Consider the following 24333-nt stretch of genomic DNA (forward strand, 5'->3'; position numbering starts at 1 on the left):
TGAGGGACTCAGCTCCCTGTCATGCAAGCAATGTGTCCTCCCTGTACTATAGAGATAGGCAGATTCAAGAGTAGAGTGTTTAGCCATTCATGCCAGAGCTTCCAGACCTGCTCTTGGAAATCCTTGCACCCCCCTCAGGGCTCCTACCTCTCTCCCTCTGGCTAAAGCAGGCACACACCTGTATGCTGGTAGTCTTGCATAACCTTGGCTAGGGGATGAAAGCTCAGCTTTCACCTGCCCTGCTGTGCCCAGCAGCTGTAGACAGAGGGGAAGGTCCTCAAAGGCCTGCAGAGGTTTCATCAAGACCCAGATGCTGAGCCTAAACAGTGGATCCCTGCAGCACTAATGAGCACGTACTCACTGCCTCCCTGCATCCCACGTGCACCTGCAGTGGTACCGCCCCATGAGGTACACTGCCCTACCGAGATGACTCTTCAGCCAGTCCATGATCCAAATCCTGCTTCTCTTGCTGTACAAGCAGCACCCTGCTCTGGCAGAGGGGCTGACCCCAGATGTGTTCCTCCTTAGCACCTTTGTTAAATCAGTCTCCTAAAATATCTTCAGAAGGACAACTAAAACTCCAGTCTTAAGTCTGCCTGTTGCTTGATACAAAATAAAACAAAAATAAACCAACAGGATCCTCCCACTTCTATTTCCTTGTGTCAGATGACTTAAATGGGTTGTAAAGACATTTAAATGACAGTCTTATCTCTGAATCAGAACTAAATAGGGGTAGGTGTGGGCCTGATATTTCTGAGTCTGAAAGATTTTTAGCCTGCTAGCAGCTACTAACTTTTTCCCAAGGAAAAATTTCTCAAGAAAGCTTCTCAAAACAATCTTGGCAAACAACTATCTTTTCTTAAAGTTGATTCGGTGCTCTCACTGCTGCAACCTAGGTTTGATTCCCAGACAGAAAACCAGCAAAACACTACCTAGAGAAAAACTATTTTAAGAAAAGATAGTTGTTTGCCAAGATTATTTTGAGAAGAAGCTTTCTTGAGAATTTTTTCCTTGGGAAAAAGTTAGTAGCTGCTAGCTGGCTAAAAATCTTTCAGACTCAGAAATATCAGGCCCATAGGTGGGAACACATCACCTTGGATTCTCTTATTGTAAGTCACATGAAACACTGCACTGCACAAAAATTAAAAGGGATACAACCATTTAAGCCTCAAAGAAGACAGCGGATAGACAGTCACACCACTCAGCCACCCAGGTTCTCACTGATGCATACTAACTTGCAGTCTCTTTCAGATTAGGAAAAGTTGGGAAGTTTGTGTAGAAAAACCTACCAACGCTTGCAGTGGGTGTCATGCACAGAACTGACCCTGCACACCATGCATTGAAGCGTGGAAAGATGAACAAAAGGGATATTTCATTAGTGAAGCTTCAGTGTTAGATATCACTTTAACTAAAAAGCAGGTATTCTCTTTGCAGCATTCAGTATTTAAGCACATGCAACCAGAATCTGTATATTAGTACATCAATAGTTTCAACTCATTTTTAAGAGATCATAGCAAACCAAATTAATTCTTTAATTCTTGGGTAGTAGAGAATAAACTCCTCTCACCTTGGTATTAAATTATATGACTGATCCCAGAAATCAGGGTTGTTTGGGATTTTTTGGGTATTGGGTATGCTGATTGCTTTCTGATCATGTCAACAGAAAACAAACTGCCCTTAGAAGAATGTCACATTCATGTTAAAATTGACTTTCCAAAAGCAATTTACTCCCACAAGCAGGGACTGTGATTCAAAGTCTCTAGTTTAAGCTGAAAGAGGCACTTATTTTTCTGGACTCGAAAAAATTGCAGTGGTGATGCCATTTTCAAGAGACAGCCTGACTCTCCCCTGCCATGGCAACCCACAATGCTGATCTCTGAACAACTGAACAGGAGATACTAAGAAAAGCAACAGCTTGCTTCCCTTCCCCACAGTGAGAGCTTCAACGTGCCACCTCTCTGCTTTCCCTTCCTGAGCACTGCCAAAGCCAAGCCCAGATCTGCAGTCTGATGTGTAACATAAATTCATCACAGATCCATCCTCTGACTGGAAATTTTCTGCTCTGCTCAGCATTAATGTCTTCAGATGAGAGCAGGTGCCAGTAAGCAGCCCTGTTATGCATCAGCCCTGCACATAATTTCATTGCCATGAGACTGGCACCACAGCACAGCAAGTGCTGGGTACAGCTGATTTATGATGATCCATCAGAAATGTGTGTCCTCATGTCAACTTTGGCAACTGCAACCTTGAGGAAGAAGAGTGTGTAGCCAGCTGGGGGACTTGGCATTCTCCAAGGTGTCCGTGTTTCCTGAAGAAGTATTTCACTTGGCATCTGTCAGAGCTGTGGTAAGGTCAGTTCAGCCCAGCCCCTCCAATGCTTTGCAGAGCACAAGGTAAGAGGCTACTACTCCATCTTTCTGCATAAGAATCCACTTCCCTGGAAGAACATCTTAGTAGCTGCTGATTTCGGAGTGTTTCCAAGGGCTCTCATAACAGAAAGGCCACACAAGGAGAGGGTTTAGGTACCCACTCCCTGGACCCACACTCCACCTGAGAAAGTTTGCTCTCAGGACAGGATTGTTTCTAAAGCTTTTCCCCTCATCCCAAAGAACAACAGCACCAAAGTGCAGGTTTACTGTGTGTTCACCTCCAGGGCTCAGCCCAGAGAAACACTCTGTGTATTTTTGTAAATATCATCTGACAAGTAAATACAGCATTAAACATTAAAAACACCAGGCATTAATTTTCCTATGATGCTCTGAATGATAATAATGATACTAAAATATGAGCTATCAACTCTGGAATATTCCTAATTCAGCCACTTATAATACTTTCCACTCCAAGCAGGTTTTGTTTTTCATTTGGCTGCAGTTAATTGGCCAGTCAGAAGTCAGTCACATCTGCCACATTAATATTTCCAGTCCTATAAGAATTACTGAACTGCATCGTTCAATTTAACTCTGAGACCTTAAAGGTACAATAAAAGCTGGGAGTTAAATTGCTTTCAAAAAGCTTAGGGTATTGATCGGGTAAAAGACAAGGAAGAGGAATATATGCCTTTAAAGGGGATTATATAATTTGTATTTACTAAAGACTAACCATTCCCTCTATAAACATCATAGCTGCTGCAATATGTAGGTCAGTGAGAAACAAGCTCAGGGAGGTGCCTATAGCCTCAAGAGAGCAGGCATAGAGGTCTATAAGACATTTTAACATGAGTCTAAAAGAGCACTACACAAGAGTCAAAGAATTAATTTTTAACCAGTTAAACCATAAGGAGGAAAACCAGAAAGTATGAATTCAAGAAACATGCAGACATTTTTCTTAGTTTGACTGCTTAAAAACCACCCCAAACCACACAAAAAGGGCTAAGAAGGATCTTTACATGTGAAAAGCTCTAAATTGTAGTAGGTGAAGGGGAAAAAGTCAAACAAAAGATGTTACTTTTTCATCCATTTTTAACATGAAACTGCACTCCAATACTCTTTTGCTAAGGACTCTTACAAAACTGCTCATTAGCTGAACACCAAGGTCATAAAATAAACAACCATGATGGCAGGAAAGCAAGGAGACACTTACCTGTGGGGATGAATGTTGGCTGTTGCAACTGCATGTTGGCTAGAGCCTGTTGGTAGTGGAAAACGCTTGGGTTAAAGACTGTGGTGGCACCATTGTTTTTTTCAAGTGCTGGCCTCTTTGGTAAAGGTTGAAGTGCACCAGGCGGCAGGGCCTGTGGATAAGGGAGTCATTAAAGACAAGTGGAGTAAATAAAGAGGCCCAGATGTGCGTCAAGCATGCAATAAATTATAGGGGGGGGGGGGTGTCTTGGCTGCAAAATCACCTGCAACTTATCAACTTAGCCAGACAGGAAGGAGAAGAGCAGCTAAGTCACAGTAGGAGTAGTAGGTGAAACAACAGCTTCACTAGGTAAGCAGTTAGTAAATGCACCAGGAGGAGGGGCAGAGTACAAAAAGAGGAGGGATGCTAAGGAACTTTTCAGCAGGACTGACTTAGGTACAGAGGGAGAAAAAAGCACTGGGAAAAGGAAGGGGATAGGTGATCACCTGGACAGGATGCTACAAAGAGCAGTTGCAGGCAGCAAGCATTAAAAACCCCAAAACAAACAGGAAAAATATAGTAGATGACAATTTACAACCCAAGAAGATTAGCATAAGTAACAAATGCCAGGGAAAAAAAACCAGATGCTTGCCTCTGGTTCAACACCTGCCTACATGTATGTGTGCATGTGTGGAAGCGTGCACACTATGCAGCCAACCCATGTGTCCAGATGGTAAAGCTGTAGCTGTTGCCAGTTACACACTGTTATAAACGAATTAGCCAATTTAATAATTAAAGAGAATTTATTAAATACTCAAAGTATAAGTTTTGGGAAAAGCCACAAGCAACGCAGTGCTGAGTCAGGCGATCAACACTGGGTGAACCAGATTTGAACTCTATTGCTTCAAATCCCCATGGTTCACCAATCCTGGTTTCGCAGGGTCCCGTTTTATACTTTTTTGGCTGAGTGGGGTGAGGTCTCCTTGCTCCTCTTGTTGATCGTATCCTTTCAGCATATTCATTTATTTTCCTTTCCTTGCTGCCAGGTCTGACAAAAAGCTTCCTGGAATTATTGTTCTGGAATAAACATCTTTGGCGACGAATATTATCATATCGTTGGTGCATATCGAATGCATATCACTGGGGCCTTGCCAGACAGAAAAATCCTTTGGAATAAACATTTTTGGAGATGGCTTATCCTTGCTTCGTGAATCCCTCTTTCCTGATGCAAATCGCTTGTCACTGACTTTAGTCACACGAATGCTGTAGTTTTAAATTTTTGCACGAATTATTTTGCAACATATATTACACAAACATAACATTACATTCAGAGTAAAATGCATTTCTACTTGTTAGTAGAGAGGCTGAGCAACATGGTCAAGACGAGGCCTGATTCTCCACTGCTCACACCAGAGGCACAGCTCACTACCAGCAGATTTGGACCAGCTCCCACTTTACAGAAGATGGCCTCCATCAGTCAAATACTGCTCACTCATTATTAACAATGGAAAAAGCCATTGACAAACCCCTTCTTTTTATTCTATCACACCACTGGGCTTCTTCCAGCCCGTCAAACCTGTTTCATGATCAGACTTGGTAAAAAGCATTAAGCCAAATCAGGAACTTTTCTCAGTGAGTTACTCATCATTCATCCAAGCATATCTCAACAGCAAAGTAGTATGTCAGGTTCTTAAGAGACAGGAATGTTTCTAATGATTTACAGCTTTTCATTGTACCCAAGTAAGAAACCACTTTTTTTTTCTCCACATTGTGATAGAAAAGAGTCCTTTTTAATTATGCCCCTGTTGGGGGTTAGATTTGGGTTTTTTTTTTTACTTATAGAATTTTTCCCATAAGTTGCTAGGAAACTAACTACTCGGTACTTATAGGTACTCAAGCAGAACAAAGGGGCCAAAGGAGAGGAGTTGTAGCACCTGGCTACACCTCTTTGGGTCTCTGGGAGTTTCTCTTGGAGGTGGGAGATAACAGAGTTTTGGGGCAGGTAAAGGACAGTGTTGGGGGCAGCTTTGCTCTCTTGCTCTCGGCATTGGAGAGAGGATGGCCAGGCTGCTGCTTGCTGTGAGAGGAGTTTGCTGTCACCACCAAGTCCGGTCCTGGGAAATCTACCATCATCTGCTTGTGTGCCCAGGAATTGTGAGCTCCTCCACCTGCCCTGCTGGAGCTGAGCCAGCCCTGTCCTGCCATCGCATCTTCTTCGTCACTGCTCTTTTTGCTACAGGGTGGCCCCACACCCCCCCTGCCCTGCTGGGGACATCCTGCCGTTCCAGCTACCACCACAGAGCTTCTGATTTATCTCATTCACCAGCCTGGGATTTTCCACCATTCCAGCTCAGTGCTCTCAAAGTCCTGCAGGGGCACCAAGACCAAACTGCCCTGGGTTTTGTGAAACAAAGCCCTCAAGGTTCTTGGTTCTGTTTTGTTGTTAATGCTGTAATTGCTGTTTGTTTGCCTTGTTATACATACTAGTAAAGAACTGTTATTCCTATTCCCATATCTTTGCCTGAAAGCCCCTAATTGCAAAATTATAATAATTTGGAGGGAGGGGGTTTACATTCTCCATTCCAAGGGAAGCTCTAGCTTTCCCTGGCGGACACCCTGTCTTTCTAAACCAAGACAGCTCCACAGTCCTTTTGCACATAACACTCCCATTGACATCGATGAGATTTGCGCACGTGGAAGTCATGCAGAGTCAGGTCATTTCTTACTAGTTGTTAGTCTGTATCATGTAGCAAAGTAATGGCTGAAAAACAGGGCTATCACTCCTACTTTTATTTTAATAGGTCATGAATGGTAGGTAATGGAGAAGGTTTGGCTAATGAAGGGTTAAAGCTACAAACAACACTCGGAAGAAAGGACACAAAAAAGATTTTAAAGCGTTATGAAGATCAACACACAACAGAATGTGAAAGCTTGCAACAGTTTGTCGCCATCTAGAAACAGGTTTCACTTTAATTTGCAACAGGAGACTGCTCATCTGAGAAATGTTAAGCAACATACTTCCAGGAAAAACATTACTCCATCCTATTTCTACTCACATGGTTGCTTTTGGGTGGTTTTAATATTAAAAAAAAAAAATTAGAAGAAATTGCATTTGCAAAACTGCCCTCAGACATGCACACACCCTTTGCCTATGCTAGTGGGCATCCACCCTCAGCATTAGGATTTAATCTTCCCAGATTTCTTCTGGCTGCTACCAAAAGATAGCAGTCAAAGATGGGACAATATTCTCAGACACAGATACCAAAATCTTTTACTTAAGATCCATATTTTAGGATGATGTATGAGTTTTCATTTCTAGGTAAGCTTTCATTGGTATCTGTGTTAAATCTGCCTGTTATCTACAACTTGTCTATTCAATGATGGCTATGTGAACATTCCTCCAGGCCAGATCTGTGGCTTACAGAGTCTGGAGTAGTTTCATGTACATCACAGAGGTTTTACAGCTTTACAGTGATTGAAGAACTTGCTACTTAAATTCAGGCTCCTTATGGTACCCGATTGCTAAATAATGCTTTTCAGACACTTCCAAAATCTGCCTCAGAAGAAGAATGTAGTAATTATAGCAAAGCAACTGTGCCAGGCACATAATGGACTTTTGACTCCCTGCTTCTTGGCCAAAGGCTGTCACCACTCCAAACCCCACAATGGTAGTGCCAAAAGCAGAACAGCTGAAGGCTTTGAGACCTTGCTGTGATGTCCCCACACACCACAGGACAATTCACAAGCCCAGCACTGCAGTCAGAGGGAGTATACAGACACCAGCAGGCCTCAGGGATGTCAAGACACATCAGACTATCCCATCACCTCTCCAGCATCACCCTCCCTCCTAACCTGCTACAGCTCCATGGGAGCAAGGGAAAGAAAGGAGCTATGGCAGCCTCACTGTTGCTCCTTCAACAGCAGACAGGTGGAGAAACACAAATAAATGCAATATTTCCAGAGTGTTCTAAAGAAACAAGCACTCTGCAGCAGCTCCTGTGCCACCTGAACTCCAGCTCTATAGCAGAATTTTGCAGAGAGCGAGGGCATGATTTATATTTGGATTGAAATTTGAGCTACCCCAGCCTGGGCCCCAGATTAAGGCCTGTGAAGCCTGTGGTGCAGTTAGAAATTAGATATTAAGGTGTTAATGAGGGACAGTGGGTTTTCTAGAGGTTAATGAGTATAGTTATTAGTGTGAACACTTTAGCCACCTTAAGTACAAGTTAAACAATGTTTGTTTGCATTTTTCCCTGTGCTGTGTGCCAATGAGAATGTAACTGTAACTGTAAACTATATAGAAGTGTATATAACCTGCCATTTTAGATGAAATAAACTGGAGAACGTAGCATTAATCATAGTGGCTGGATCTGCGTTTGCTCCCATCCAGCTTCCCATTTATTTTAAGGGTTTCCCTCACTTTACAGCTCTCCCACGTGGGCTCTGTGGGCAGGGGAGCTAGGAACTCATCTTGATCTGCTTCTGGTTTGACCCAGCCCTGTGGGTCACCTCTCCACTCCAGCAACTGGAGTAGTGTTCACACAGGATACATGAAGATGTGCTCCTCCTGTTGCCAACCGATCTTATTTTTCATACCAAGGTGTAGGAGGGCCCAAAGGAGACAGAATGATCTGGCTTCAGCCCTTCTCCAGCCTGTGTGCTGAGGTAAGAGCCTCAGGCCAGGAGCACGCTCACTGAAAGGTCCATCTATATTGCCTTAAAGAGGCATCTAAAATTGCACATGAAGAAGCTGGGTCAATACAGCTTCTGCATCGGGATCTACCAGGGACACAGGATCAAACTAACGTGTCTCATTTGACACAGGCTACAATTTTTGTATCACTCAGGACCTGCAGGAATTGTAGCAGCTCGAGGGGATACAACATTTCTTTCTTGCACCATGTCCTGGTTCTGAAGGAATCCCACAAGCAGAATATACAAAAGGCAACAGACTCCTCACCACCAAATTCTGTAGGCAGTGTCTCCCCACTGCAGCAGAGGAATTAGACTTAAACCCTTGTAGCAAAGAACTTACTTGATGAGTTTACCTCATCCAGCTGCTTGTGCTTTCCCTCTTGACAAGCTCTGACCACCACAAATACAGCAGCAGTTCTGGACAGTAACTTTGTCTGACTTTGTTTTTTTCCTGTGTGTTTGTGTGCACACATGGGTACATAACCTTTGCAACAGGATCTGGCCATCTACACCAGTGAAAGGGTTAATTCAGTTTCCATGTGATAGTCCTGCACTGATCCAAATGAACAATTTCCACTAATTAAATTCCAGGCAGCCTCCCATTTTTGGGCTGGAAAAGCCACATTCCTGCTTGAATGAGCATCTGAACAGAGGCTTGTGCCACTTCTCTGCATGGCATGGAAAGCAATTCTTCAGCAAGACTGACAGATAAAAACATACTGCATGCCAAAGTCAGAATTTCCCACGTGATGATTAACAAACCTCTTGTTATTTTTTGCAAGACAAGAACTGGATTAAATCTTTGCAACAAACAATTTAATTGCACCTCAAAGTTCCCCTCAGATTTCTATCTCCTGTGACAGGATCACACTTTCACCCTTCTGCACTCAGCAAAGAGGGGCTGGGTCTGCTGCCAGGCATGACAAACACAGAATGATCTGAGAGAGGGCAGAGGTAGCACCTGTTCCCTGGCAAGTAGCAGAAGCAAAGCAAGCAGTTTCCTCTGAAGATCATACATGCTCTTATCACTCATGAAGGGTTCAGAGGAGGTGACATTCCAACCAGTGGCTGCGAACCTTTCGATGTGTCAGAGCAGGAAGACTTGTACAAGTAGTTTCTTTCGTAGGATTTGTCCAGTTGGGGAGTAGTTATGGGCTCTCCCATCCTCTGCCAGACCGTGTCTCCTCAGAGTGGTGGCTCTTGGAGAGGGCAGCAAGGCACTGTGCTGCTGGCAAGGTCCTGCCTGCGCTGGCTTTGGGGCTGTGTCTGTGTCACCCATGAGCAGAGGAAGTGAGAGGCTGCGACGTCATTCTCAGCATCATTCCACCACTGCTGGCAGAAGCTGGGCTCTAGCAAGGCTTCTTACTGCTGCTGCCTAATACTCTGATAAGGAAGCCTCTTGACTACTTAAACCCAAAAACACATCTTTGGAGAGGAAGTGGAGCAGATTAGCTTCTCCTCCCTAGCTCTGGGAATGAGACGCAACATCAGCTTGATGGTTTCACAGCTCCTCTGTGCCCACTCTTCCCTCTCCCTGCTATAGCTGGGCAACAGGAGCTCTTTCTTTTAAAATGTATTGTATCCCTTATTATTTGGGAGAACAGGAAGGAGCTGTCTTCTATGGAGCCAGGACTGACAGCACTGTGAGGATGGCTTTTGCTTCACTATGAGCATCATAAATCCAAATAAAACGTATTATTTGAGAGTCATAAAACAATCAAAGATATGAAGATAGTTTGCAGGCAGAAGCTTGGGGAGCAGATCCCATACTTGAGACTGAAGCAAAAGGCACCCAGAGTGAGGTCCCTTTGCTGACACACTGTCCCACTGGGGAATGGGGGATGAACCACAGACAGAGCCAGCTGAAGGGACAGCCATCTCCCCAGCTTACCCACTGCATGAGCCAAGTCCCACACTGCATCTGCTTTAGTTCCCATCACAGATCACCAAGGATGCTGTTTAGCCCTCTTCCCACTAAATTTCAGTTGTGCTCATTACACAGAACACTCCTGTTCAGGACAGTTACCAGCATGGCACAGCCAGGCAAGGCTGTGATGTTGAGAATACAAAGAAAAGTGACTGGATCTGTCCTGCAACCACACAGTCCTCTGGCATTTAGAGCACACTGCAGACCTAATGAACTAAATTCTCAAATTCTCCCTCAAACATTGCATCTTGTGACTCCAAAGCTGCCAATGTTTGGAAAAACACTTCAAAAGTCAGAGCTACCTCTCCCCAAGATTATTCACTGTCTCCAAAACACATCCAAGCTTCAGGAGGCTAAGCTCAGACATTAATGGACGGTGTGTGGGGCACAGGATTGGCATGTCTGAACGCACACTGAACATTTCTGGCTGGGATGGGCAGTCTCCCCAGGCACTAACACCACAGACAAAGAGCAGAAGGCTTTCATGCAAACTAAGATGGTTACATGCAAAGCGAGAAGGTGAAAGGTCCAAGTACCAGGTCAAAGGTTGCCTCAAGCGGTCGCTTCAGTGATCTGACAGCTGTCTGAGTCTTAATTAGCAGGCAGCGAGCACATGATGGCAATGGGCCAGGGAGGAGGATCAAGCACAGTAACAAAAACAGCAAGCAGAGGTGTGTCAAGAGAGAGCAAGAATTTGGGAAGGCGAAGAGAAAAAAAATGAAAAAGTGAATGCATTATACAATATATTAAAGAGACGAGGCATGCACAACATGGGCTGGCTGGGTAATTACCTGGCCTAGTGGCAAGTCAGTTATTTTGCCTCGGTAAGTTTTAAAAGTAAAGAAATGTCATCACAGGACACGTGCTTTGGAGCTTTGTCACATCGGCTGGCACAGCAGGGCAGGAGTGCTCAGGGATCAGCACTTGCACAGGGACTGGCACTGGGCTCCAGCCCTCATGCTGCAGCTACACATCATGCAGAGGCCAGCAGAACACTTATGGACAGGAAAGGACCACTGGAAAAGGAGGGAGCTTCAAGAACATGTTAAAGTGCTGTCCTGAACTGGGGACCAAGCTTTACCCAGTTCATCCAGTGCTGCACTGACTTCAGCCAAGCAGGAGTGAGTAAAGCTACTACTTGTGCACATCAAGTAACTGCAGGATTGGGTCCCTCAGAAATGCTGAATATAGATTTGAAGTCATTCCAAATCTGTTTTAGAATACAGACCTGTAGCCTGGCATCTGTTTTTCACTCCAAGAAAATGGAGCACCTTTCTTCCCTTTAATAAAGTCTTACACCTCAACAGGTACAGTAAATGCATCAAACCCTGAAAAGTCAATGAATAATGTAGGCTGTTTTGGTAGCAGGGGTGATGCAACAAGCCATCAATAAATATTTTAAAGGTTCTAGTTAACAGCATACAAATAGGGTTAATTACATTTTTAAGACAACTCAGCTGGATGAATAAAACATGCATTGGCTTTGGTTAGAGTAGCAGTGTCCTAGATAATTAGTGAAAAAGTAAAGATTGAATTGTGAAAAACACAAGTTTCATTTCAGAAGGTTATTTTTCGACAGACCTGGACTCTTATTTCAACAACAATAAAAACAGTAAGAAAACTAATAAATAAATTCTGCAGGACAAATAAACACTGCAATATAAATTAATTGTTCAAATTAGATTCCAGGTAATATTGATGCTACAAGGAGGGCACTTGTTTAATTTATAGAACTGCCCTGGCTCTGCATTAAATTTCATTGTGAGTTAAAAGCAACCTCCTTTACTATCTTAAAAAAAAGAAAAAGGTATTTAGAAAAATTTTAGTGGCCTTAATTCTAAATCAAAGAGGAGGCAAGAGTCTTTTTAATATTAATTTTAAAAAAATTTAAGAAATCATATAAGAGATGGAAGGGACCGCTAGAGATCAGCTAGACCAACATCCTGCTCAAAAACAGGGTCAACTACAGCAGCTTGCTTAAGACTCCATTCAGGCAGGTTCTCAGTATCTACTAGGATGGAGAATCCTGTTGCAGTGTTAGACCTTTCTTTGGTAAATAAATTTTTCCTTATGTTTAAAGGGAATGTCCTGAATTTCAATTTGTGCCCATTGCTTCTTATCTTTTCATTGGGCACCACAGGGAAGAGTTTTCCTCAACCTTCTTTACCTCCCACATCAGGAATTTATGCACATGGGTAGGATCCCCTGGGCCTCTTCTTCCCTTCCCAGCTCTCTCATCTCTGGAATTAACAGGTCTCATTAAACCAAACTCAACAAAATGGCAAACATTTACACCAGCTAGGAGTCACCTAGTGAGTCTTCCTTGACTCATGTTCAGAACTCTAGATATAAGTAGTCACAATTCAAAATAAAATGCAGGTGGGACCATCTCTACCAGGTCCAAAGCATCAAACAGGTCAGGAAGTCACCCTTGTTTCATGTCTTGTAATTTCACTAAGTTTTGACAAAGGTATCGGACACAAGTTTGCTAAGCTCAAGCAACTGATATCATCTACTTTTTGCAGAGAACAGGCCAGGATCTCCCTAAAAAGGATATATTGTGTATTGAGAAAGCTGAACTGACCCCTATGACTCAGCCAGGGAAGGTGTTGGGTCACGCTATACCTGCATTCATGTCACATCACAATGTCATGTCAGCAAATCACAGGGCTGGGCACCATGTCCCTACCTGGTGAGATGTGCTGTGCCACTGGGGGCTTCATGCTGTGATGAGCACAGAGACAGGATGAAGAGATGGGATGCATTTTGCACATGCTCTCAGCTCTGTAGTCAGCCATTTACAAAGCTCTCTACTTTTCCACAAATGACACATATGACACGTGGAATCTCTTAGCAATGGAAATGCAGCTTGAGAAGAGCTCTACTTACCATTGCAGCTGCAGCTGTCTGGTTCACCTGGTGTTGAGCTGCCTTGATTTTGGCTTGCAGGTGTGCAGGGGGATGAAAGTACTTGCATTTCTCCCTAGAGCATCGACCTTTGATGTAATCCATGCAAACTGTAACAGTATTTTCATTTGTGTCTATCATTGCAACATCTATAGGGTGAGCATAGCGGCAATCATTCTCACCACGTGTGCAATTTCCACGCTGAAACTCTCGACAAACCTTAAAAGAAAGTCACATTGTTGAGCAGAACATCAAGTTACTTTTCATTCAGTATTTTCAACATAGAATATCAGTTTGGTTGGCCACATTAAACCATGTGTATGTTCTAAATCCATGCTCATCTGGGGTAGCACATATATCAACAGACACAGGGGCAACTGGTGCTACTCACAACTGCTTCAGGGGATGAAAAAAACCACAAGGTTAATAAGGCCAATCAACAAATGCAAGTTAGGTACAGAATTTGTGCAGAATGGAAAGTGACCCCAGAAAATCAATGTAATTTTGACAAAACCTTTGCAGCTCAGGATTCCTCCCCTGCCTCTAAAGCTTAATGTTAATAACTCTGCGATTTGTGTCTCATCTGGGTTATATATTTGTTATGGAGCACACTCTTGGGTAGGACACTTAATTCTAAATGTTACATGCTACTGCTATTTGCAACAAGTACTTTTTCTTAAACATGAGGTACCTCTTTCACATAAATAGCCTCCCTGCCCTTCGCAATAAAACCCCGACCATGGCATTACGTGACAGCACATTTGATTACACAGCAATGTGTTTGAAGGTGTTGCCAAAATTACTAGTTGTACTAGGATCTCACAGATCCTCGTAAGTTATGACCACTGAAGCATCAGAGGCAGAGGAAAAGGTTTCACGAAAAGCCCGCAAGGTTTCTTGTCTGAGGAACTGAGAGAAGTTGTTGAATTATACAGCAAGTGGTATAGCTCATGTACCAGTGTGCAATCAGACTGAGTGTGGGGAAAGGTGAGACGTCAGTAAGGCAAGATAAAGTACATAACACAAAATAAAGTGTTTTGAAATTATACCTTTCTCTGCTATCTTCCTGTGTTATAATTTACACCTGCAGGGGCCTCTGAATTCAGGTTCTCAGCCCTTATCTCCTGCAGAGTCTCTGCTTAGGGTTTGAAAGACATTTACAACTTCTCCACCAATAAGTCCCAGCATGTCCAGCCAACTGGGGAGGGAGAGACGTCTTTCCAACACCCCACACTCACCACTCCCATCAGTGTAATGCTTAAAGCTTTCTCTAAAAGCTCGATAAGCCCATCTCTAGAAAAAGGAAATGTCTGTTGCCTCCAAAACATCTCCCACCCAACAAAGTTTAAGGGCACACCATCTACTTGGTTTTTTTGGGTTTTTTTAAGCATGGCGGATCACATACAAAAAATCAATCCTAAACCTGCTCTAATATCCACTGATACCAGAAGAGTGAGTTTTCACAAATTTCCAAGGATTTGGGAAAAGGCACCACAAGAGCGTCTGCTCTGGCAGAGAGCAACAGCCCTGTGCTACGAAAGCTGCAAGTTAAACTCTGTACTGTGCTGCATCAGGTCATTTTAGCAGAGAGCAACAGCTGGGACCACATGTCCTGTTCATCCCTGTCAGCAGTATTGTATCAGATGTCCAAATACCTCCAGTTTATCCGTACGAATCAGTTTCTGCCCAGCAGAGCCTCCCGGTACTGTAACGGTAGGATTTCCAGAAACCAGGACAGGAGTATTTGGTAAAAGCTCTGCAGGAACTAAGCCCATCCCAGGAGAAACATGACTCAGGTAGGGACTAAAAGCCATTGTGGGGCTTGTTGCAAGTGATGGAGTCACAGGAAATGTTGTCTGTGTACAGAAAGAGGAAAAACAAAGTATTAGTTAAAAAGCCCTGTCTTGGATTACCCATCAAAGCCTTGCATCACACTTCAATCCTTTTAGACAATTTGATTAGCCACATCAAAATGCTGTGCTCTCCAATCTATTCATTTATTGCCATTTATTTGTGATCCATTTGCTTCTCTTGACTCACAGATTTGTGACTCATCCTGAATACAAGGCATCTTTATTTGTCAAATCAAAGCATATCGATGATCTTTATAGTTTAATGACACAATTAACGATTTCATGCCAGCAATTAGGGCAGGCCCAAATTAAACAGACTTCTCATTCCCAAATAAACATCTCAGCTTCTTTATGCCTACACTGCAATGCTGTAGAGAGACTCCAAGGTAAACTGTAGCTTCAGGACCTGGAAGCAGGTAACCCCATTAGCTGCACTGCTGCATCCACCATCAGCCCATCCTGAGCTCCATGTTAGCATGGCCAGTGGACCTCAGGTTAGACCAAAGGCATCATTCAGTCAGGTGAGGTCTCTACTGCAGTATGTTCAGTTGGTCAGGCATCCTGCACATCTGGGGTTGGTTTCAGAGTGTCAACAGACTCCAGGCAAAAGCCATTTTGCAGAAGGATCTAAGCCTGTGCTCCATGTGAATGGCAACAAGAGGACACCAAACTTGTTATTGTCACATGCCAGATCTCATAGCTTTGGCAAGAGCAGGTGAGTCTTGGGCTTGGAATAGCAATGATAGTGTACCAGATGAGATGGCTCAGGTAGACTAGTGTGAGGTCCAAGACCCCACCTGTGCTACAAGGAGCCACGTTCTCTTTGGGACAGAACAACAGGCCATAAAGATCTCTACCGCTTCAGGTCCCTACATTGCATTGGGCAGGTCCTCTGAGTGCAGCAGAGCTTCAGTGCTGGGGGGCAGAAGCACTTCCCTGACCTGGGCTGCCCCAGCAGCATTCATCTGGAAAAGGAGCTGCTGTGCTGGCAAGCAGGTGAGCACAAGGCGCCTAAGCAGATGCTCAGTTTAAAGTCTGGGACTAGCCCCTATAGCCAGGGAGTTTGTGAGGTTTTAAAGTACCAGATCCAAAGTATTCTTGAGAATGAAACCAATTTCAGCTGATGAAAAACTCCACCTGCCCCCACTGAAGATGAGAGCATGCATGGCAGCACTCCTGCTCCTGTAGCAGGGGCTCAAGCACCCCTCAGGGAAAGCAGGCTAAAACTTGCAATCATTTCTATTTTCCCTCCTGTCACCTGCTCCACTGTGAACTCTGGGTTCCAGTTAAAGCTGCTCACATTAGCAGGTGTCTGTGATATCATCCTTAGGAGCTACAGCCTCTACTTGGCAATAAATACAAGTGTGCTTACACAAGGGTCTGGGGCAGTTTTTTGGCCATACACATAATTCTCTCCTTTCTTTTGTTTTGGTACTTCTAGTCCTGTGAACTTCTAAAAGAAACCACATATGGACAGTGTATTTCTCAACAGCATCTTCATCCTGGTACTTTCATACTTTGCTTGTTGTGATGTGGAAGCAGTTAAACCACAGTAACCCCAGCCAACTATCCTAACCCAGCTTTAGCTCAACAGTGCCCCTTCCTAAGGGCAGTGACAGCAAGCAGCTCCTGAGCCAATGGGAAAGGGAATCGTTGACAGAATATATCTCATTTTCTCCTCCTCAGTGAGGAGACAGCTTCCTGCATCAGTGGTGCTAGATGCTTTAAGTGTAGCAGAACCAAATAATTCTCTTTCTGGGAGGGATTTCCAATTTTCCTTCTTGTGAGCCTTAGTCAACCACTGCTTCAGCTGTTGGAAGACTTCAGCCACTAAAAGCCAGAGATCCCCCAATCCACATCCCTTTATTAAATAATTTTTCTTTTCTCTTTCAATTCTCTGTGGCTCCCAGACATTTTACACCTTTTGCTGCTAAAAAAAAGCTCTTTAGAATTTTCAAAGCTGTGACTCCCTGAACACTTTAGTGAGAAGGCCGCATCTATTAGACTGTTTTCTTTTGTGCGAGTACCAGTAATTACAATGGTATCTGCTGAACTTCCGTCACCATTTGCACCATAAATGCTATTTTAAGGAGCTTCTTCCACCTGGCCAGTCTGCACAGGTTATAGTGGGGCCTGACATGTTGTCAGCATTTGTTTTATGTACCCATAGTAGCCCAAACCTTGCAGTACATGTGGCTTGTACAAATGTGTGGGCAAACCTACCCTATGTTTTTCAGCACCTAATACAGCAGAAGTATTCTGACTGAGCAGGTGTGGCACAAACATTGCTCCAAAATGCCAGGAGATCCTTTAAAGCAAGATTCTCCTGGTTGAGTTCAAACACAGCCAGCAGCCAGGCCAAGGACCTCGCTGGTTTCTGAGACAAAGGGAAGATGTTCCTCCCACTGCTGAAGGAGGGATTTGTGCAGACTGGGAATGCTGGGGGATTGCAACACTTCACACTGAGTGAATTCACCTGAAACATTCACTAAGAGATTATATACCAGCCTCTTCACCAAAGAGTGAAAGGGGTCCACTCCAAAGGTGGAAGCAGAACTTGCTCCCTGAAACACAATCCCCCATCTCCCTCAAAAGCAGCCCCTCTTCTCACTGGGAGCAATCAGCAAGGGCTAATGGATTCAAACAGAAGCTGAAGCGAGTGGAGAAAAGATGTGCATGAGGAACAACTGAGTAGTACAATCCACTTGCGATCCTGGAGACCTGCAGAGTGATGCTTGTAGGAGCAGGATGAGGTTTTATTGCTGCTGCTGTTTTTTCCCCTTTCCGTGCCCCCAAGGTTTCACAAGCACTCCTGCCTGCCTGCACCATGTGCCTTCTTCCCTGACTGGAAGTGATAGTTGTGCTCCACACCCTGCCCGCAGGCTGGGGCTGACGTTTGCAGCCAAGTGGGTGCGCAGACAGGGAACAAGCAGACCTCACTCAACATATTAAACCTACAAGAGCTGGGGTTTTAAGTCTGGAGTGCGTGAAGCACTCCAAGAACTGCGCCTTTGTGAGCTGGCACCACGGAACCCTGTATTTATTGTGGCTGATGAGGGGAAAAGATGGGCTGTGCTCACTGCCAGACCCAGCTGCCTGTCTTGGATTGGGAAATCCAGTCTGGCTCATGCATCAGTACCAGTAATAGGGATGCTGCCAGTCAATTCTTTCCTCTACGTCTGTGCAGGTCCCTCGTGTCCTCAGGGAATGTGAGCAAATTTCCTCCTTGCAGACAGAACTCAAATGTAATTTTTACTCCAAACAGCCTATCCTCAACATGCCTCCTGTCCACCTCTTGACAGCTGTGCTGCTTTTGGCTGGGATACAGTTAATTTTCTCCACAGTAGCTGGTGTAGAGCTGCAGTTTTGATTTGTATTGGAAACAGTGTAGATAATTCAGGGATGTTTTTGTTGTTTCTGAGCAGTGCTTACATAGGGTCAAGGGCTTTTCTGCCTCTCACCCCACCCAACCAGCGAGTTGACTATGGGGAGCAGCACAAGGAGTTGGGAGGGGACAGAGGACAGCTGACTCCAACTGACCCAAGGGATACCCTAGACCAAATGGCATCATGTTCCTGATATAAAGCTGTGGGAGGAAGAGAGGGACAGGAGACCTGACAGAGCAATATTATGGCTGTACACTAAAAAACCAAACTCTCAACTTAATTGCTTAATTGTTTTGCTAGGGCAAAACAAAAGGATTGAAAGTATCAGCACTTACTCCTGCTGCCCCCCTTAAAGCTCTTGCTAATCCAGGAAATACAGAGACAGGTTTCCTTGCAAATTAACTTTTATAAATCATAGCATAGAGACACTACCGGTAACTCCTGTACAGAGGGAAACAGGTTACAGTGCAGCAGCAAAGGGTTCAGGCTGGTAGCAGCTCACAAGACTGGTTTACTGAGTATTAAAATGCTTGTAAAAATAGTAATAATTTAAAAAAGCTGAAATGGCTGTTGTGAGAACACATCTCAGGGGGAGGGTTGCCAAGGACTTTGACAGCTCTGAGCTCCTCGCAGACCTCAAGCATGGAAGTTGTTGGATTGAAGGTGAGCAGAGAGAGGGAACCGTCCCAGGGAGGGACATTTATCACCACTGGTGACGACAGAACCTGGAACAGCTGATTTTGTTAACAATCTAGAAGTTGCATTCGATTTGGCTAGCAGAAATTGTGCTAAAGCTAGAGAAGAAACACAGAGTAGGTGTGAAGAGGAAGGCAGAGGAGCGGTTGGTGTTTTGTCAAACACAAGCACTGTCTCAGCCAGGAAGTGTTGATTCTGAGTTACCTCAGACCCTAAAAAAGGGAAAGCCTGAAAATGAGAGGCCCACTGTAAATACAGAGGTGTTGATAGCCTGAAGGAAGGGAGACAGGTCACTGCTAAGCAGCTATATATGGAAAGCACACAAAAAACAATGGCAGCTTACAGTCTGGTGACAGAAACTGAATATAAAGATTGCATACTGACAAGATTGAAAACCTTGATATTAAAAACATAACTGATGCTGTCAGAAAACCCAAAAATCTGTGTTCCCCTCCAATGTAACTTCATGGGGCTGGCTGCAAAACCACCCTCCAACATGAAGGCTGAGCATGCTGGAGTGAATCCAATGGGCCAAAGCATCCAGCTACCTATTACCACAGATGCTCATTTCCTTAACCAGACTGCAAAGACATACTCCTAGCTCAAAGGATCTCTCATCTGTGGGCTGCTGTAAAAGACAGGTGTTAACACCTCACAGCATTCTCTCTTGGCAGATACCAGCTCCTGGGTGGGCCAGGGTATGTGTTTATTCATTCCTAGTGTGCCTTTGACTAGAGGCTGAGATATAAATCAGGTTTTTGCTGCATGGAACAAATGCCTGTGAAAATCACCTGTTGAAATTGGCTCCAGCACTTGCTCCAAGCATCACTGGCCAAGCAAGTTGCTCACCCTCTGCTTTAACCCCTCCATCAGCACCAAGGAATGGCAGCAGGATTCTGCTGCCCCAGGAGGGGACAAAGAGCTGGGTTAAAGTATGGGCTGTCTTCAGGGACATGGGTGACTTAACTATCAAGATAGTCCTGTCTACAAAGACCTTGACACAAAGAAAAGATGAAGAGCTTGAAAACAGAGGAAACAGCTTCCCTAGGCAGCAGCAGAGCAGGAGCGGTGTCAGGTGGGTCACCACTGCCGTGCTCCAACAACAGCTTGTTCAGGCACTAATGGGGAAACACCGGGCAAACCAGTGCCCTGCTCCACCATATCACTTGGACCCTGGGCTGCAGCACCTCCATGGTCAGCTCCAAAAGTCTGTCTCACACTACTGCAAAGGGATAAAGCAGTATGGAGAGAATGGGGACTAGGCCCAAAGTGCAGCACTTTTTGGGTGGTCTTGCACTGGCACACACAGGACACAAAGTGACCATATCTGAGAAACCAGACATAACATTTACCAAAGTAGTTCTTCCTATCAATGCCAGAGCCTAACTCATAGACAGACACCATTTCAGGAAGCCTGGTGAAAAGCTGCTATGTCAAATGCTGGTTTGGATTTGGTGGGGGGGGGTTGGTGGTGGTTTGTTTTTTTTTTTAACTCGTAGCTTTTCTGGTGAAACAGCACTTTAAAATGTCTAAGCATTCAGCTATTGTTTGGAGCTATCAAGCATGCTGTTTCAAATCCCATCTCTGGCAAGCATCCCAATTAAGCAGGCATCCTGTTGATCAGCTTTCTGAGCGCATGGGATTTGTTCTGCTGCTGCATCAGATGCAATACTTTCTGCTTTGACGAATTTCATGTGTATCCAGAAGGAGGCCCCACCCTTCTCATTTAGAGAGAAAAAATTCTCAAAGCCAGCTTCTACTGACAGCATCTTTGAGAAATCAAAGGCAGTTGAAAGACCAATCTCTTGTTTGTCCTGAAATTGGTGTGGAGCAAGTTGGGCCACAGCAATCAGACCAAGAGCTTGTTTAGTCAGAGTAAAGTGTGGGAAAGCATGGAGAAGTTACTGCAGAACAAATTTTTATTTTTCTTCTTTGCCCATGTCTCCCTCATGGCACAATTTAGAAACCAAGGGCCTTTCTCATCAGATAAGGTTACCTCTGAAATGAGAGCACTAACCAGACAAACCAACACATCCAGTCTCAGAGGCAATTTAAAATGCAGGAATAAAATTTAAGAGCATACTGGACCTACAAGATTGCAGTGGGAAGATGGGAACTTTCCAAAGAGGAAATCCCAAAGATGCTTTGAATAGCCAGCCAAAGAGCATCCAACCTGAATTCCCCACATAGGAAAACTTCAAGTAGGAAGGGTTTGCTTTTGGTACAGGGCTTGGAAACCAATGCCACTATTTTGTGAGAATTCAGGATTTCCTTCTGATGTGGACACATTTCCAAGCTCCACAAAAAAGAGGTGCAAGAGTACAGCAGATAAGAGCCCAAGGCACAACACAACTAAAGACCTTTTCTGTGGACCATTTTCTCTTCTGTCTCACCTTTCCATCTTCAAGATGGGAAGAATAAACAGCATTTTCCTAGCTTATAGGGCAGGGCCAAGATAAAACTACTAGCAGACACACAGGATGATCAGAGTGATGGCAAACATGGAAAAGCCCCCAAAACACAGGAGGAATATGCCAGACTGAGGAAATGGCCCAGTCTGGTCGCAAACCATTATCATGAAGGGACACTGGCCAGCTTTCCCTGCTGAAACAGGGAAACCTCCATCACAAGCTCTTACACCAAACATCACAACAGCCTCCAACGAGGAGGAATCCTTCACTGTTCTCTGGTGAGAATAAACCAGAAACATCTGAGCTTTTCAAAGCTGGGGTGACAGATGCTGTGTCTCACATGGGCAGAGATGTCAGACACTGTAAGTGGGACACCAGGAGGCCAAGTTCAGGCTGGTTCACAGACTTGACACCTTCAGGCTAGAAGAGCTTGTCTGAAGGATCTGGGCAGTCCTCCCATGTGGCATAGCACAAGGAGCCTCACCCAACTACAGCACACTAAGTGTACATTGGCCCAGGAAAGATATTCAGCCCCAACTTTCAACTGAGAATTCCTAATTAACTCTCAGTGCAGCTTATTCACATCAGCATTGAAGAGCTACTTCAAGACCTCTGACAGTTCTTAAAATATGCAGTGACAGACTAAAACTTAGCTGACAAATGTTGTCCCCTCCCAGATACACCAACCAGCAAACAAAAGCCATCCTCTCCCTGGCATAACAGGGTTCTCCAGAAATCTGTTTTAACTGACAAGCAAAAGCAGGGACAGGCAGTGAAGGCTTCTCTGAACTACCTGCTCTGCAAACACCTATCTCCCACAGGTTTCCCTTCCTACCTGAAGAGAAGTAAATCTTTCCTGCTCTTACTCTAAATCAGCATTACTGTGAAAAAACAAGTGACTGGACTGTGACATTAGCACAACTCTCTGCTGGGACAACTGCAGCAAAATGAGTCTCACTCCCAGACATTAAAAAGGATTAAAGTCTAGGTAGGATTCATCTTCCCCAGTTTTAGTCCAACAGTGCAACACATCTAGTCCAAGGGAGTCAGCATCATCTCAGTGCAAAACAACTATCCAAAACTGGATCCACTGGAATTGAGCCACTCAAAACTTTGGGGATGTACATCAATCAACTGGTCAAATAAGCACCTGGTAGTAAGACCCTTCCACTTGAAGCCCTGAATCTCACAGCTCCTCAGTTATCAGAGGAAAAGAGAGACACAGCTTCAAGGAAATACAAAGGTAGCATCAGACACCCCTCTGGAAGATTTTGCCAAGTTCTGTGCAGCATGGACAATGGCCTGAGCTCAGGTACAGTGCTGGGGCCTCAGTGAACAAACAGGGGAGGAACAGGGAGCAGCGTGACCCCAATGGATCCACGGCTGTAACTCACAATTGGCTGTAGCTGCGTGCCCGGGAGCATGAACTGCATCTGCTGAGCAAACATGGCTGCGGCCGTCTTCTGCTGGATCAGGTTGTTGCGTCCATTTATTTCAAGTTGTGTTTTTAAATGTGGGGGAGGGTGGAGATATTTGCAGTTCTCTCGGGTACACCGGCCCTAAAAAACATAATGGAACAGCATTTCAGTGAATGCAACACCCAGGGCAACCAGAGAAATTTAATTAAGGATTGTTTGGGTTACTTGAACAATACAATCATCAAGGCAGAGGTGGCTTAGTAGCTACTGTGCCTCTTCTGTGATTTTTCTACAGTAGGTGAAGAGAAGAGCAACATGACTTCTCCTGCAGTAACACTAACTGAATACTATCAAGCTAAACCAAAAAGTCAGGCTTCCTGATGTTAAAATGATTGTTGTAAGAAAAAGCCCCAAACAGTCTAACACAAACACCAATACTTTCAGGAGCTAGTGGCAACAATTCCAGAAATAACAACAAAAAATCCTTTTTTCTTTGTATGGGTTGCTTTTCCCCTCCTTCCCAACACCAGACCACTTAATTGGCCCTGACAATCAGACAGCAAGAAATAAAACTGCCTCCACCACCTCCCCAGCTGCACTGGATAAAACTTTAAGAGGATAGCTCTGTAAGGCAGCACCTCTGATCCACAACATGCGGGTACCCTGAGATGCCAAGAACTGGCAGTCACAGGACGAAGAACTGAAATGATTTTCCCCCTTCATGCTTTCATTTGTCAAAAGTGATGTGTGTTGCATCACTGACTCCTTCCCCCCGCAATAAACATAAGCACTACCCATGCCAGTGGCTCCTAAAAAGCAAGAGATCACTGATGTTATCCCTACAAATCAACTGAGATCATCACTTTAAAAACACATATAAACGGTGCCTTACTTTAATAGTGTTTGCAAGTAGACATAAGAAGATAAATATCAATACATCACTAAATAAGAAAGCTAGTAAAAATGTTGTCAGTAAGGTGAAATAGTTCTTGAATAATAAGGATTTTTCTCTCTCCCCTTTCTTTTTTAATTTCTTCCTCAAGAAACAAGAGGCATACAGAAAACATGAAATACTTAATATAACTTTATGCAAAAATAGTGATTTTTTTGAGGAACAAATTCTTTTGAGCTATTCAAAGCCTATTAAAATAAGACCAGACCTGGAGGCCACAGAGCTGTTCCATGACAGATAATTAATAACAGTTCCTGCAGCCAGAAAAGGCACAGGACCATCCATTACCCAGCCTGTCCCAGGCACAGTCATAAAGGGCTGGACACGGAGGTCTCAGTGTAATTAAATTTGCTTTCCAAAAGGGGCACATCAGATGACCCCATGTCATGCGTTAACACAGTTTGTTTTTTAGTTAGAGGAGTACTGCTCTATAAGGACCGGTTAATTTCCTGTGGGACAAGCACCTATCAGAAACCAATTTTTAGATACTGACATATTGTTTAACCACTGAGGAAACTGAATGTGACTTC

At 44.2% G+C, this 24333-nt stretch overlaps 1 protein-coding gene across 3 annotated transcripts in view; it reads right to left on the reverse strand.

Moving 5' to 3' along the window:
• Positions 1-24333, reverse strand: part of LOC310922145 (muscleblind-like protein 3) — a 109867-nt gene that overhangs the window by 5909 nt on the left and 79625 nt on the right. For all 3 annotated transcript variants that reach the window (XR_014592305.1, XM_083882546.1, XM_083882547.1), the window contains exons 3-6: positions 22828-22992; positions 14743-14943; positions 13070-13306; positions 3580-3730 (exon numbers count right to left, since the gene is read on the reverse strand). Coding sequence is in view for 2 of the 3 variants with exons in the window: in XM_083882546.1 (XP_083738672.1) it covers positions 3580-3730; positions 13070-13306; positions 14743-14943; positions 22828-22992 (754 nt within the window). In the remaining variant the exon portion in view is untranslated. The remainder of the gene's footprint in view (positions 1-3579; positions 3731-13069; positions 13307-14742; positions 14944-22827; positions 22993-24333) is intronic.

This window comes from Zosterops lateralis (assembly GCF_965231275.1).
Source record: "Zosterops lateralis genome assembly, chromosome: W".
NCBI lineage: Eukaryota > Metazoa > Chordata > Aves > Passeriformes > Zosteropidae > Zosterops > Zosterops lateralis.